The sequence below is a fragment of the Agelaius phoeniceus genome, chromosome 3, assembly GCF_051311805.1.
Source record: "Agelaius phoeniceus isolate bAgePho1 chromosome 3, bAgePho1.hap1, whole genome shotgun sequence".
Taxonomy (NCBI): Eukaryota; Metazoa; Chordata; class Aves; order Passeriformes; family Icteridae; genus Agelaius; species Agelaius phoeniceus.
This window is the reverse complement of record NC_135267.1, coordinates 107675259-107688719: the sequence shown is the minus strand read 5'-3', so window position 1 is coordinate 107688719 and position 13461 is coordinate 107675259. Positions and strand designations below refer to the sequence as shown.

Sequence of the window (13461 nt, the reverse complement as noted above, 5' to 3'; positions counted from 1 at the left end):
GAATACATCTTCACTCTTTTTGTTTACTGCAGTTTCCCTCCACCCCATACACTAAACACACTGATTTACCTGATTTACACACTGATTTACTCACACCAGGGATATCACTAACTAGAGATAATTCACCTCCAGGAGCAAACAAACACACAAACACAGATTATTGCTCAGTTTAAGCTCAAGTAAACTTGCACCTGAAGAGTGTAGTGTTTAGGTTCACCAGTGTGAGTTTCCTGGCCAATGCACCAAGTAATGCAGTGCATCTAGAGCTGGCCAAACATCAGTGCACCCACTGCAAGGGTGCATTTTCTGCCGCAAGGTAAGGATTAGGAGGAGAGCAAAGAAGGCTCAAAACTTTAAAGGGTATAAAGAAAATTTCATTAACAGAAGCAAAAGAAAAGAGATAGTAAAAATTCAAAATAAGCATTCAGACCACATCTCCCACTTTTTTTTTTTCTACTGACAACATAAAGAGACTAACTTGTTATTTTCAGTCAGTTTACCACTTAAAAAATAATCTTACTTCAGTTCACTTAAGAGCCTCTCCTGCCATGCCATGGAGACTCTTCCACAAGAAACAGCTCTCTTGTAGTTTTTAACTGTCACAAATAGCAGCTCCCCAGAAATCTGCAATCGTGAAGTCCCTCCCATTGTTCGGTAGTCTTCCCACAACTACCACCATGGGCCATCTCAGCTTATTGGGGTGCAATTTTAAGGATGAGCTATTCTAGTATAGAAACAAAAAGTTCTCTTCTTTTATCTCGGGGAACAGAGGTTTTCTTCTTCTACCCCTGGGGCAAGGTTTCCTCATCTCTCTGTTCAAGCTCCTCATTAGATCACAGCTACTTCAACATCTGCTTGCTTCAACACTGGTGCTTCTGCTCATGGCTGTGGCTAGAATGCTACATCCCCCACAAAGCACTCCATGAAAACAAACTCTGGTGTATCAGTTGTATCTTCACCATAGCCTTACAAGAGAATTTCAGCCCAAGACTAAGGCATCTCCTCATTCTCCTCCTGGCCCAGCCCAGCCAGCATCCAGTTAGCTGTTCAAAGGCCAGAAGCCAGAGTTTTTCCTGGGGCTTGTTCATCTTTAAATGCCATTTCACAGAGGTATATTCAGCTCTCTCAAGTGATTTAACAGGGTGCCAATATTTAAAACTAGCCAGTTGATTGGTTCCGTCAGGTCCAAAGGAACCTGCCAAGGTCCTTACCGGGAATCACTTCTGTAGCTCATGGATTTTTTTCCTAAACTAAAAACCAAACTACGTGAAACCATGACAAAGGGTTATTCCCATCTCTGTACTGTGCAAGTCTGTCTTAGGAAGTCAATAGCTAAAGCATGTATTGGGAAAGCCAGAAGGGTGTGGGGGGGTCACCAGATGACATGGTCGGATTTGCACCACTCTGCAGCTTTGTATCTGTTCAGGACACATCCTGAAAGGGCAGCCAAGAGCCTGAGCAAAGCAGAGCACACAGGGCTCTGGTTTCACCCTCCTGCCCTGGCAGCCTTGGATATCTGCTGCAGCCAAATACCAACTCAGCCTTGAAGTTACTCCACATTATGCCATGGGCACACAGACTCCTGGACACCTTCAGCACACACTAGGAACATGGTTTGCCCGTCTTACCCCTCTAATTCCTTTGCTGCTTCCTTAATATGCACATAACATGGACAGAGAGCAGAACTGAGAAAACACACTTTCAGCCATGTCCACAAAAAGCATAGTTAATTTCACAAGTATTCAAAATACTTAATTACCATAATCCTCACACAATTCACAGAAACCACAGTTGTTGGTTTTTTCATGGGGCTCCCCCAGCTATTATACACAGCAATTAATAAGCAGTGCTCTCCATGTGCATCTAAGAGACACAGTTTTCTAACCTTTAACACACCTGTCTTGAAGAGACCCTGTGATAAGATTTTTAGCATGAGTAACAGTGGTATGCAAATACATGAAAAGTAAGGACAAAACCAAATACAAGCATGAGTTTAGGCAAAGCTGGAATTCACATTCAGGGCCACAGGTAATAGAGGAGACCCTGAATGGTGGCACACAAGTTATTGCTGTTTTCTGTGTGCACTCAGCAGAAAAACTGCTGCACTCTGAACTTCCTTATATCAAGAGTTTCAGTAGCAAAAGCTTTTTTTTTTTTTTTTTAGCAAAATAGCAAAAATTATACAAAGCTGTCTCAATTTACTTTCATCCTTGCCACTCAGCTAAGAATCTGTTATAAAGACAGTTGTTACAGTCATTGTAAGAAAAAAAAATCACAATGAAAGCTGATGGACTTGGATTTTTAGTGGGGGAATGGTCTTGAAACATGCAGGCTTCACACAGCTCTTACTGACAGATCTTGTGATTGTCAAACTGGTCTAACAATCTCAATGTTCTACTTGAACATAATTTCTTTTTTTGTATAAACCACTGATAATATTGAAGGGTTTTGAGAGATGCCATTTCTTACTTGTACATGTCTGGCTGAATTTCACTGCAGCTTAGTAGTGGTGTCACTTTCCAAAGTCTGTTTAGTACTCATCACCTTGTTTCCTAATTCCTGCAGGACAGATATTCACATCAAGCAGGGCTGCATGGAGATACTGGAGAATTACTTGTGTTAGTTACCCATCTCAAGAAATGCTGGCCAGAGCTCAGTGTTACTACACATTTTCTTTTCACCATGCAGCATTTGGACTGGCTCATCTACACGCTTTGTCTCTGTAATCTCGTGTCAACCCACTGTGAATATTTAGAAAGCTACACATTGATAGTACAACAATGCTTTTATTAAATCTGAACCTTATGATTATACATAAAACCCTCAGTGTTAGATTAATTTGAATAGTTTGAGCCATATAATTTTCTTTAAAAATAGCAGATTAAAAAGATTCAGAGACTGCCAAAACATCTAAATATATTTGAAGACTTGTTTAAAATTACTGCAGACCTTTTGTGTCATTTAACCTTAAATAAAAATAAACTCAGTTATCATGTCATTCCATTTTAACTTCATCCTATGAAAATCAGTTCTTACCACTAGCAAAGATCTTTAAACTACCACCTGAATTTGCTGTTTTCTTGGCATCACTGTCTTACCAATGAATTCCAGGGCTGTAAGAGTCCTCACAGCAGCTGCCTGGAGTTAAACAATATCATTTATTCCGTTTTCTGAATTACCCAATTAATACAACAAAATATTTTTCTACCAGTGATGCACAAAAGCTCAATGACAACAAAATTCCCAAGACCCTAATTTTTAAAAAAGCTTTCCAGAAAAGTTTTCAGAAGTCATCTCTCAAATTCACCACTGCAGAGTAAAGATATCTTCAGGAATTAGTGTGTACCCAAAAAAAAGCTAATATATGTATTTAACTTCAAAATACACTCCAGTTGTTAGTCTACATGGTGGCATTTTATTCACGGGGAAACATAAGCTACAGTGCCTAACAAAGTGGTATGTAATAAATAGCATTGAAACACAGGGATATAAAATTCAAAACTTCAGAAAACAAGTTCATTATTCACATGTTGTCAGGAAGACACTCTGTTTCAAAGTACATGAGAAAACAGATGAGATGTGTGTGCTTTTGGTCTGTCTGAAGGATAACAAGTGGGGAGAACAATACCAGTATATTCACACTATCCAGCCCTCTACGGAAAGCTCATTCTTGGTTTCCAAAGTGGGCAACTCCTCCTTTCTGCAATAAACAGTTAAATCAGAGAAAGCTTATATTTACAGGACCGCTTCAAGAACAAAAGTTTTGTCTTCCTACCATTCCCTCTTGACATTAAAGAGGGCCATTTGTCACTAACTGTCCCTTTTCCTTCCACTGCTGCAACACGTGATCTCTGAGATCCACCTGTGCAGCCTGGCAAGCAGCACACCAAAAATCAGGGCTGCTGACAGCACAGCCCTTCTGGAAAGGAACATGCCCACATCAGATTGCTCCCCTTAGTGCAGAAAAGTGGGCACCAAACTTAGTTTTTGCATTCCACACTGTGCCACCCTCTTCCCAAAACCAACACTTAACACAAACTGACCAAATTCCATGCCAACATACACCAACCTCATTTCTTATGGCTAGTCGTGTCCGTATGAGGACACCTGCAAAAAACATAGTTGATGTGGTTTTTTTAGAGCATTTTAAAAGATACTGCCTCTTTGAACTGTCAATTATTTTTAGTAGCTTTGCTGCTACAAAGAGACAAAGACCTTGCCAGCTGCCATTCACTATTCACTAACTTTACACCTCAGGAGCCTTTACATGGATGTGCATCCCTCTGTTATGTTGCTCTATTACAAAGACCTCCATCCTCACCAAAACACTGAACTTCCACCAAGTTTTGCTGGTTCTCTTCAGAATTTAGTTCTGAACACAACTTCTGTCAAAAGGTAGAAGAGGGGTAGGGAAAAACTTTCTTCCACAAACTAAGGTATGTTCTTCCAATTTGCCAGTTAAGAGCACCCAGGAAGTGCCCTGGCAGTGAGATTGGTTCCTTCCCAATATGAACCTCTTAGGTAACTCCAGTTTGCATCATTCTGCATACAGACTTTAATAATCTGCCATTAGACTTACACATAACAAAAATGTATGCCTAACTGGAACTCCCCAACACCCTCCAGTGAGTCATTCCCATTTTAAAAGGGGCACTGTGAAGGCTTTACATCGTACACACAATTTTTCCTAACAGCCAGTACAAAAACTTGTGCAGTACTGAACACCAGTTGAGTACTGAGTGTCCATGGGGATGGCTGCCAGCTCAGATGCTCTGCCCTTCTCCTACAGCTTCTTACTCCAGCAGCTGATTGATTGTGCGTGCTTCACTTGATTTGTTCTTGGTTGTTTCCTTGATTTCTCTTCATCACTCTCCCTGAACAGCCACTCTATGCTTTACAAATCAATCTGTCTTTTTTTTTTTTTTACTGTATATGGTATTGGGAGTAAATTGTAAAGAATTTTTTTAAATCCCCATCAGTTTTTGTTTTGGCTTGACAAATACACAGAAGGTTTTATTTTCACCACCACCCTCCTTCAGACCCCTTCCATTTGTCAGTGCAAGCAGCCACCTTTCACCTGGAGGAAATATCAGAACTTGAACATGGTTTTGTCAGATCATTACCAATTCCATCACACCTGGGGCTTCACTTGCTCTCTCCAGAATCTCATTCAGGCTGCACCCGTTGCCCTCTGTATGTCCCATCAAACAGAGCAAAAGTTCTCATCAGCAATAAGATTAAAATTCTAGTTTTTCTGTAATTCAGCTCAAAAAGACAGCTTTTAGACACACTTGATATCTTCAGAACAGGGTCAACATTTAAGAGAAATAAAGTTGGAAACAAATGCAGTAACAGTCACATTAATATACACATATTTCTTTTAATTGTCCTAATCAGTTGGAATGTGGAAGCATTTCAGCAGCCCAACCTTCCAGAAGTTCACTATCACACATGGCTTACTTACAACAAATACATCAAAGAAAAAGAGTGTCTATGGATATTTTCTCCTGAACGTACACTGTAACAAAACCTTCAACTAGCAGAGAAGTGTTCCAGCACAACTTTTGCCTTCCAGCATTTTTTGCAGTGTACTGGGTACTAACAGAAAGAATGCAAGAGCAGCTACAAAGAAATAAATTCACCACTGCCATGATTCAATACCCACATATTAGAAACTGACATTTTGCTTCTGTGAAGTGTAACAGCAATCACAACGTAAATCCACACCTTGTCACTTTCAGCAGCCCAAGTAATGCAACACCTGTGAATTTCAGTGCTTTAGAGAGAATCTGAGAGTAGCTGGAAAAAAAACCATAGTTTGGGCTAGGTGGGATAAAGAGTCTTCCAGTTAAACCACATGCCATACTGTATATTCCCACCTACCACAGGCCTCCAAAATCAACTTGCAAGAAGTCAGGTACTCTTTTATATTTTTATGCAGCCCTTGTTTACTAGATGGAGAGGCTTTCTGATGTTGCAAGATATAAATGACCTACTCAAATGGGAGAAAAGAGGTCTATGGGTACTGATGTAATACAGCTACTCAGCAGGGCTGAAGAGCTCAGCAATCTCTTGACATATTTTCACTTCGAAAATTATTCCAGATGCTTTTAGGAATAGACAATGGTAATAGCTGCTTTTGACAAGGACATCTGAAAAATCTGTGAGCTCCTTCAGATTGTGCTAAAATAAGTGTTACAGCCTGCCAGTTTAAAAACAGCTGATCAGCTCCAGGCCTCATTGCACCTGGACTATCACCATAAAAACCATGTTCACCTGCAGCCATGAGGTTACTCTACACACCTCTTCACCTCTTTAATGATAACAAAAGGGTCAGAAAATTAGTCCTAAATCTGCAGAGGCAGGAAGCACTTCAGATCTCATAGTTAGATACTCCTTCAAAAAACACAGATTTCAGTCAAGTAGGATAGCAAGACACAGCAAAAAAAAAAAACAGAAGAAGAGAAGGAAGCTAGCTCAGAAGCCATCCCTATTCCTCCATACCCTGTGTGAATGAAAAGGAACTAGACTAAGAACAAGGCACTGTAACAGAATTATTTGCAGAGCAGAGAAGTCTGTAAGCAAATAGGATTCACATTTTTGGTTACTTCTCACTGCAAGTATTTAGACAACTCTACTGGTGATCACAACCATGATAAGGCTGCACATGCTAAGGAAAGTGGAGTTAATCCTGGCCAGACTGATGTTCCTCAGCCCAAGAAAGCAGGCAGGACCAAATGTAAGGGAGGCCCCATCCTCTCCAGGTTCTGGATTCTTAGAAAATAACTCAACTTGCACACTTACCCTGTGCTTTTGGGTCGCCTGCAGCATTGTTTTGCCCAGATTCCCCATATCATTATGCTCAGTAAATTTAGGCATGGCTGACTGCTGGAGTATCTGCAAAGTAAGACTCATGCAGAGAAGATCTCTTTCACACACTTAAGAGTTAGTGACTCCATCTGGGGATACCAGCAGAGTTCTGGGACACCAGTGAGGCTTTATGAAATCCTGTTGGGGTTTTCTCACCCCTGTCCCAATTTTAGGCTATCACTGTTCAAAACAACACAGGTTCTAAGTCTTGTCCTTCCTAGAAGTAACTTCAGACTGAGAAAACAGATTGCTCTATATTTTAAGTCTCCCCCACTTCACTTACCATCACTTTCGCTCTTACTTTTTAAATCTTCCATCCATGTTGGAATAGTTTTTAACTCCACATAATCCCCCAAGTACTCCTTGCGTCTTTCTTCCAAGGTCATCTTCAGCAAACGCTCTGTTCAGGGGAAAGAGAAATAAAAAATAGTTTTGCCAGCTTTCATACATTGTTGCAGACGAGCCACAGTGACCAGTGCACTGCCCTTGATGAATGAAATGCCCCTTGAGGGGACCAAGCAAGAGTGATGCAGTGAGTTACAACAGGAGCTGACCATGGTGCATCTGCACCACTGCACACCCCTGTTTCTGGCTATCCCAGTTCAGTTAAAACCTCTTCCCCACACTCTGGGCTGTCCAGGCTTCCTCCCCACATCACCACCGTGCTGCTTCCTCCTGCCACTTTAATTCCTGTATCAGAGAACAGCAACTTTAGTAGGGAGTTGTTGTTTTATGGGGAGTTTCTTTAAGTATGAAAGTCTCTTCTGTAGGTTTTGCATTTGTAAACCAGAACAAAAGTTCAAGTAAAGGCAGGGAGCATGATGGGAAATTTAAAAAATGCTACTACATAAGAAAAGAGATCAGAGCTACAGAAAAATGTTTTGTCAATCACTAGGTGTCTGGGGTGGTAAAAAAGGCAAGTTTAGGTTTAGAGATTTTCTTTTGAATATTAATAGGACACACCTGGTTACCACACTAAAATACATATGGACAGTTGGTCTTGTTTTCTACTGAGAATGTCACCAACTCTTTTTGCAGATGTTTAGTGAAAAGTAAAGCCTCAAACATCGCACAAGTATGACAGCAACTGCCAACTTTACTCTTCTTCAGATCGTGCTATAAATGGACTTTTACAGAGAAAAAAAAAATGCCATCCCAATGACCCAAAACTGCAAGCAACCCCAGCACTTCAGCTCATTTTTGCAGTCACATCCCCTTTTCCCTCCCTACCTCATCAAGCTTAGTATTAGCTCAGCACAAGATGAAGAACTTTTTCCCTCCCAAAAGAAGAGGGGGAAAAAAAAAAAGAACAGTAGAGAACATCATGACACCCATACTCTACTCAAATGTTTCAGTCTGTTTTTACCAGTAGCACTGTGCTACTTTAATCACACTAACAGTTTTTCTTGATATGTTAATTTGTAATAGATGCTCTTCAACGACTGGAGAACTTTTAGGGGTGTGAGGAAAGGCTAGACCTACATTATTTGCATTTTCCATAAAGGACCAGGCAGACATAAAAAGAACATTTTCATCCCAAGTAGAAGCAGCAAAAGATGAACATGGAAACTATTCTCAAATCAAATCTTAAAAAAAAAAAACAAGAAAGAAGATCACTGGGGTCTGGTTTGGGGTTCTTTTGTGTTTCTTTAAAATAAAATTTCTTAATTATGTAGGCTGCAGTCAGCACAGTCTAATAAGGCAAGTTTTGAGCACAGCCTTCCTTAACAAAATAAGTTCATTTTGGTATTTTTTGACAGTATTACCGATTTCTTCAGTTGACAAAAGCATTTCTCTCTCCTTATTCAGCCTGGTACCTCAGTGGGACATTTACACCTGCCATGAGAACTGACTGATGAGGGTCACCATTCTGCATAGCTGGGTGCCCATCCCAAGCTCCAGGCATAGGAAACTCCAAGTATGTGACCTGCACACTGGAATTCCTCCAGGTGGGCAGAGCATGTCGGTTTTGAGGGACTGACAAACAGCCAGTCTAGGTGCCTTTTGCTGAAGAGGTGACAGAGCCACTCCTGTGCCTTCAAAACACGAGTTTTTCTCTCTGGGAAGGTTTTACAAAAGTTTGCTATTGTGAGTCAGCAGCAAGAACTTAAACTGAGTCTTAAAAATCTCCCCAAGGATGCTCCCAACAGCCTTCACTGCAAGCACAGTTTTCTGCCTGTGGCAGAAACTTGGGAAGTTTGCAGGCAGCCCAGTCCTGTGTCTGAGGCTCTGAAATCACCTCCACTCCTGCTCCTGCTCCGTTTCAGCTGTCCTCATGTAAGATCTCCCCTGAGAGGACGTGGACCGAGCCTTAATTACCAAGAAAGTAATTAAGAAAACCAAGCTTATTGTCAGTGGGTTTGAACTCAAATTTAGCAATCAGTGATTTTTTCATTTTAAGAAGTGCTTCAGAATATAAAAGGCTGAGAGCAACTGCAACTGCACTCAGAGCTTCATAGGAAGAACAGAGCCAGTGAGCACAGCCAGCTTTGCAGGGGTTCAGGGGTACTTGTGAAAGGTGAAGGCAGACCTGACAAGACTTGATTTGGGTAAGGAAGGAAGGAAGCAGGGCTTCTGTAGTTTTCCTCTCTAGTAAATGAGGTACTTGATAAGAGCAGTCCTACAGGGCTAAAAACTGAAGGGCAATGCCAGCAATGAAGAGAGAAGCTTTTTCTGCCCTCCTCACTCAAAGTACTCGGGGCCAACATCGGCATGGTGCTGGAACAGTTACTGGAGCAGAAGACTGGCAAATGTTCTTCGTTCTCACTGGGCAAAAAGACAGGGAGCTGTGGCCAGCTAGCACTCAAAAATGCATCCTGGATGGAAAACATTCAGCAGCACTAATATGCCTTCAGTAACATCCCCATGCTGATGGAGACCACCATCCCCATCACAGACTGAGACACCAAAAGTGTGCCACAGCAGCTCCCGTTTCCAGACCCTCCTTACTAATGACTGGAGTTCACCTGCCAGGCTATGAATTCACACAGACAGCAACAGAGCTGCAATAGACAAGTGGGAGTAGTAATAACATTCACTAGGAGCCTACCAGTAACTTTTCCCCATCTGCCCCTTGTATGTTCCAAAGGTGGAACATACAGCGTTAAGGGAAAAGTCGGTTGTAATTGGCCACACATAAACAATGCTTGAGACAATTTAACTGTACTTTCTTCACAGAAAACAGAAACTTCTGCCAGGTAGAAATTTGTTGCCTCACCTTTACTATGGGAACATGGATTGTAAGACAGCTTGAAAGAAAAAGACTCACTTCATTTGAGAGGAGTTTGACAGGAGCAACTACACTACAGAAAAATAAGTTCATTTCTGTTTTAACAATTTTTCCTTAGAAACATGCACTTGAATCCTGTTCACTGAACTGGTCTTCAGCCCTCTTAGCTTGAAACAGAGTCACAAGAGTGATGGATGGAAAAAAGAGAACTTAAAATATGACCCTCTCATAGGTATTTCTTCCTCTCCTCATCTATTACTACATTATTTGGAACACACCGAGCAAGAAGCTTTCCTCCTCACAGATATAAACATCGCACTTAGACTCTGTGAATTTTTTTCTTAATTTTTACATTGGTCTCCCCGGATCAATACAAAGTTCAAACAAAACAATGCATCAAATGCTTGGCCCACAGTTTTCATGCTCTGGAGTTTGGCTTAGGGGCTTTATAAACTGAGAATACACAGGTCGGGGTCCTTAGAATATAAATAAATAGTTGAAAAGATGGGACGTAGGGGTGCTCGGAGACTCCCATACCCCAAACATTTCACCCCGGCTGAACGACGCTAGAATCCAAACTGATTACACCAATGATCCCAATAAACCACGCTTCCCCTCAGAAAACAAACCCACTGAAAGCAGAAAAAGCACGTTTCGAGAGCATGTGCCCAACTTTTCGGCCTGAAACACTCCCACAAGGTGACTTGGGGGCGGGCAGCCCTCCGGAGAGGGCTTGTTTACCGCCCTCCCTCCGCCCCGGGGCTCCGCTCCTCATGGATACGCCGAGGTGTGAGGGGAACGTCCCCAATTCCCGCACGCCCGGGCTGCCATGAAGGCTGGTTCGGCCAGGAGAGCCCAGGACGAAGGCAGAGAACACGGAGTTCCCCCTTCCCCACCCCGTCCCCTCAGCCGCGGCCGGCGGCAAGCGCTGCCGGACACCCCCCGGTGCGGCGGCGGCGGCGGCTCTGAAGGCACCGGGACCACGTCCCTCCCTTCCCTCGCTCCCTCCCGGCTCAACGTGGGCTTAAAGGCGGGAGAAGCGGGCCCGGCCACCGGCAAGGGCGATAATACCTTTCTCCTCCCGCCACAGCTTTTTCCGCTTGTTGCCGGAGTACATGGTGGTGTGGCTGGCGGCGGCTTTGAGCTGCAGGTTCCCCAGGCTCACGAGGGGGTGGAGGAGACGCCGCGCCAGAGCCAGAGCCGAGCGATACCGACGCCCCGCGCCGCCGCTGGTGCCGCTGATCCCGCCGGGTCCGAGTCCGGCTCCGCGCCCGCCGCACGGTGCCCGTCAGCCGGGTCACGCCTCGCTCTACCCCGACACCCCCGCAGCGCCCGCCCCGCTCCCCGCCGCCCGTTGGCTCCGGCAGCCGCCGCTCAGCGGCCGCCTCCTCCTCCTCCTCCTCCCGCACCGACCAGGAGGAGCCTGAGCGCGGTGCCGCCGGCTCGACAGGATCTGGGGGAGTGTGTGGTGCGGGGACACGGCGTGGCGGGTGCTTGGGTGCGACACTGCGTGCTCTGCGCGGCGCTGGCGCTCGGAGCCCCCGCGGGGCGACAGGGAGGGAGGGAGCGGGCGGACACCCCGGTGCCGTCCCGCCCCGCCGCCGCCCCTCGCCCGCCTCCTCCGCCCCTCTGCTTCCGGGTTGCGGCGGTACCGGGCTGTGCCCGGGGCGGCGGGGCTGTTGCCGGGCGACAGCGCCGGGGCCCGGGCCCGAGCCTGGCCCGGCTCGCCCGCACGCCAGCGCCTCCCGCGGGCCCACGGCGCTCGTGGAGCGTCCGGGACGCAGGAAACGGCCCCGGCGGTGTAAAAACAGGGCTGGAGCTGGAGATGCCGGGCTGAGGTTCCGAGAACGGGGCTGAGCGGGTGTGTGCGGAGAAGGGCAAGAGAGCGGCTGTAGGGTCTGCAGCACGAGTCCTGTGAGGAGCAGCTGAGGGAGCTGGGGCTGGTCAGCCTGGAGAAAAGGAGGCTCAGAGGTGGCCTTATCACTCTCTGGAACTCCCTGAAAGAAGGCTGCGGACATGTGGTCCCATGTAACCATAGCGTTTAGCTGGGCCAGGGAGGTTCAGGTTGGACATTGGGAGGAATTTCTTCACAGAAATTGTGATTAGATATTGGAATGGGCTTCCCAGAGAGGTGGGGGAGTTACCACCCCTGGAGGTGTTTAGGAAAAGACTGGACATGTCACTCAGTGCCATACTGTATTTGACGATCTGGTGTTCACTCAAAAGTAGAACTCGTTGATTTCGAAGGTCGTTTCCAGCCTGATTCTGAGACTCCTGGGATCCCCACACCACGCCCCCAGCCCTTAGTCCCACCTACTGTGAAAATCACCGTGGCTGCAGCAGAGGCCAAGGTCCACCTGGATCAAGGCTCTAGGAAAGGACCTTGGCCCCCGTGCCACTCAGCCTTCTCTGTAACAAGAGTCATTTTCTCCTTCACACCAACTTCCATGAACTAAATAAACAAATAAATTAGCTTCCCTACAACTTAGAGACACTCTTAGCTTCACTTGTGCCCCCATGGAAGGAAAGTCCCTTCCCTATGCAATGAATGGATTTAGCCCTGGAGCACAGCAGGTGCTTGACCTAGAGCAGGAGTGATGAGGGGCTGGTGTGACAAAGGACACATCACAACCTCACTGTGCTTGTTATCTGACACAGCTTCACCTGTTCAGAACAGTTCACAGGGGTACAGAGATGTCCAATTGAAGTCAAACACAGGGCCTACATCTGTTCATATGGAAACAGGAATGTCTTGTGTGCAGCCCCTGGTCAAGGACTGGCTTTTCTCTTTTGATACCCTCTTGTGCTTCAAAGAAAGGTGAAGTACAACTGAGCAACATTTCACTTATTTTCTCATAGTTCTGCTAAACACAAACGTTAGCATCTCTACTATAGCCATTAATCTTGGTACAGTTCCTTGCAGTGAAATCGTTAATCTTATCCCACTTGGTGAGGCAGAGAAGAACCCAGTTTACCTTTTAATAAATCAGACTGAGTCCTCTTTACAAAGCATATTTGAGCATTCATATTACATCACCTATTGAAGGCTGTTGTTATCTTTATCTGATTTCTTCACTTTGCCCAGGTGACGTGCCTTGGTAGCCCAAGCACAATTTTCTTATCTTGAGAATATAAAAATGAGAGAGAAACCAACAGGTAAATTTTTCTTTTCTTTTCTTTACATCTATTATGTGGAGCAAATATTTGAACGCATATCCTAGATCATTGAATATTTACCAGGCTACTGAATATTCTGGTGTCCTGTGGGATCTGTTCCACATTTTATAAATCAATGTTTATTGGACCAGAAGGGGAGAAAGAGAAAACTTAGCTCTCTTCCTGTAGAGGCCATCTGCATGCAT

The 13461-nt window shown here is 44.7% G+C and overlaps 1 protein-coding gene across 3 annotated transcripts in view; it reads right to left on the bottom strand.

Moving 5' to 3' along the window:
* The window catches only part of MACROD2 (mono-ADP ribosylhydrolase 2), an 851553-nt gene extending 840114 nt beyond the window's left edge, over positions 1 to 11439 (bottom strand). Inside the window, exons 1-2 of one of the 3 annotated variants that reach the window (XM_077176111.1) lie at positions 11171 to 11439; positions 7154 to 7270 (exon numbers count right to left, since the gene is read on the bottom strand). In XM_077176111.1, the coding sequence (XP_077032226.1) occupies positions 7154 to 7270; positions 11171 to 11216 (163 nt within the window). In that variant the 5' untranslated portion in view covers positions 11217 to 11439. The remainder of the gene's footprint in view (positions 1 to 7153; positions 7271 to 11170) is intronic. The other 2 variants (XM_077176112.1, XM_054629913.2) reach the window with 2 other exon arrangements.
* Positions 11440 to 13461: the final 2022 nt, after the last annotated feature.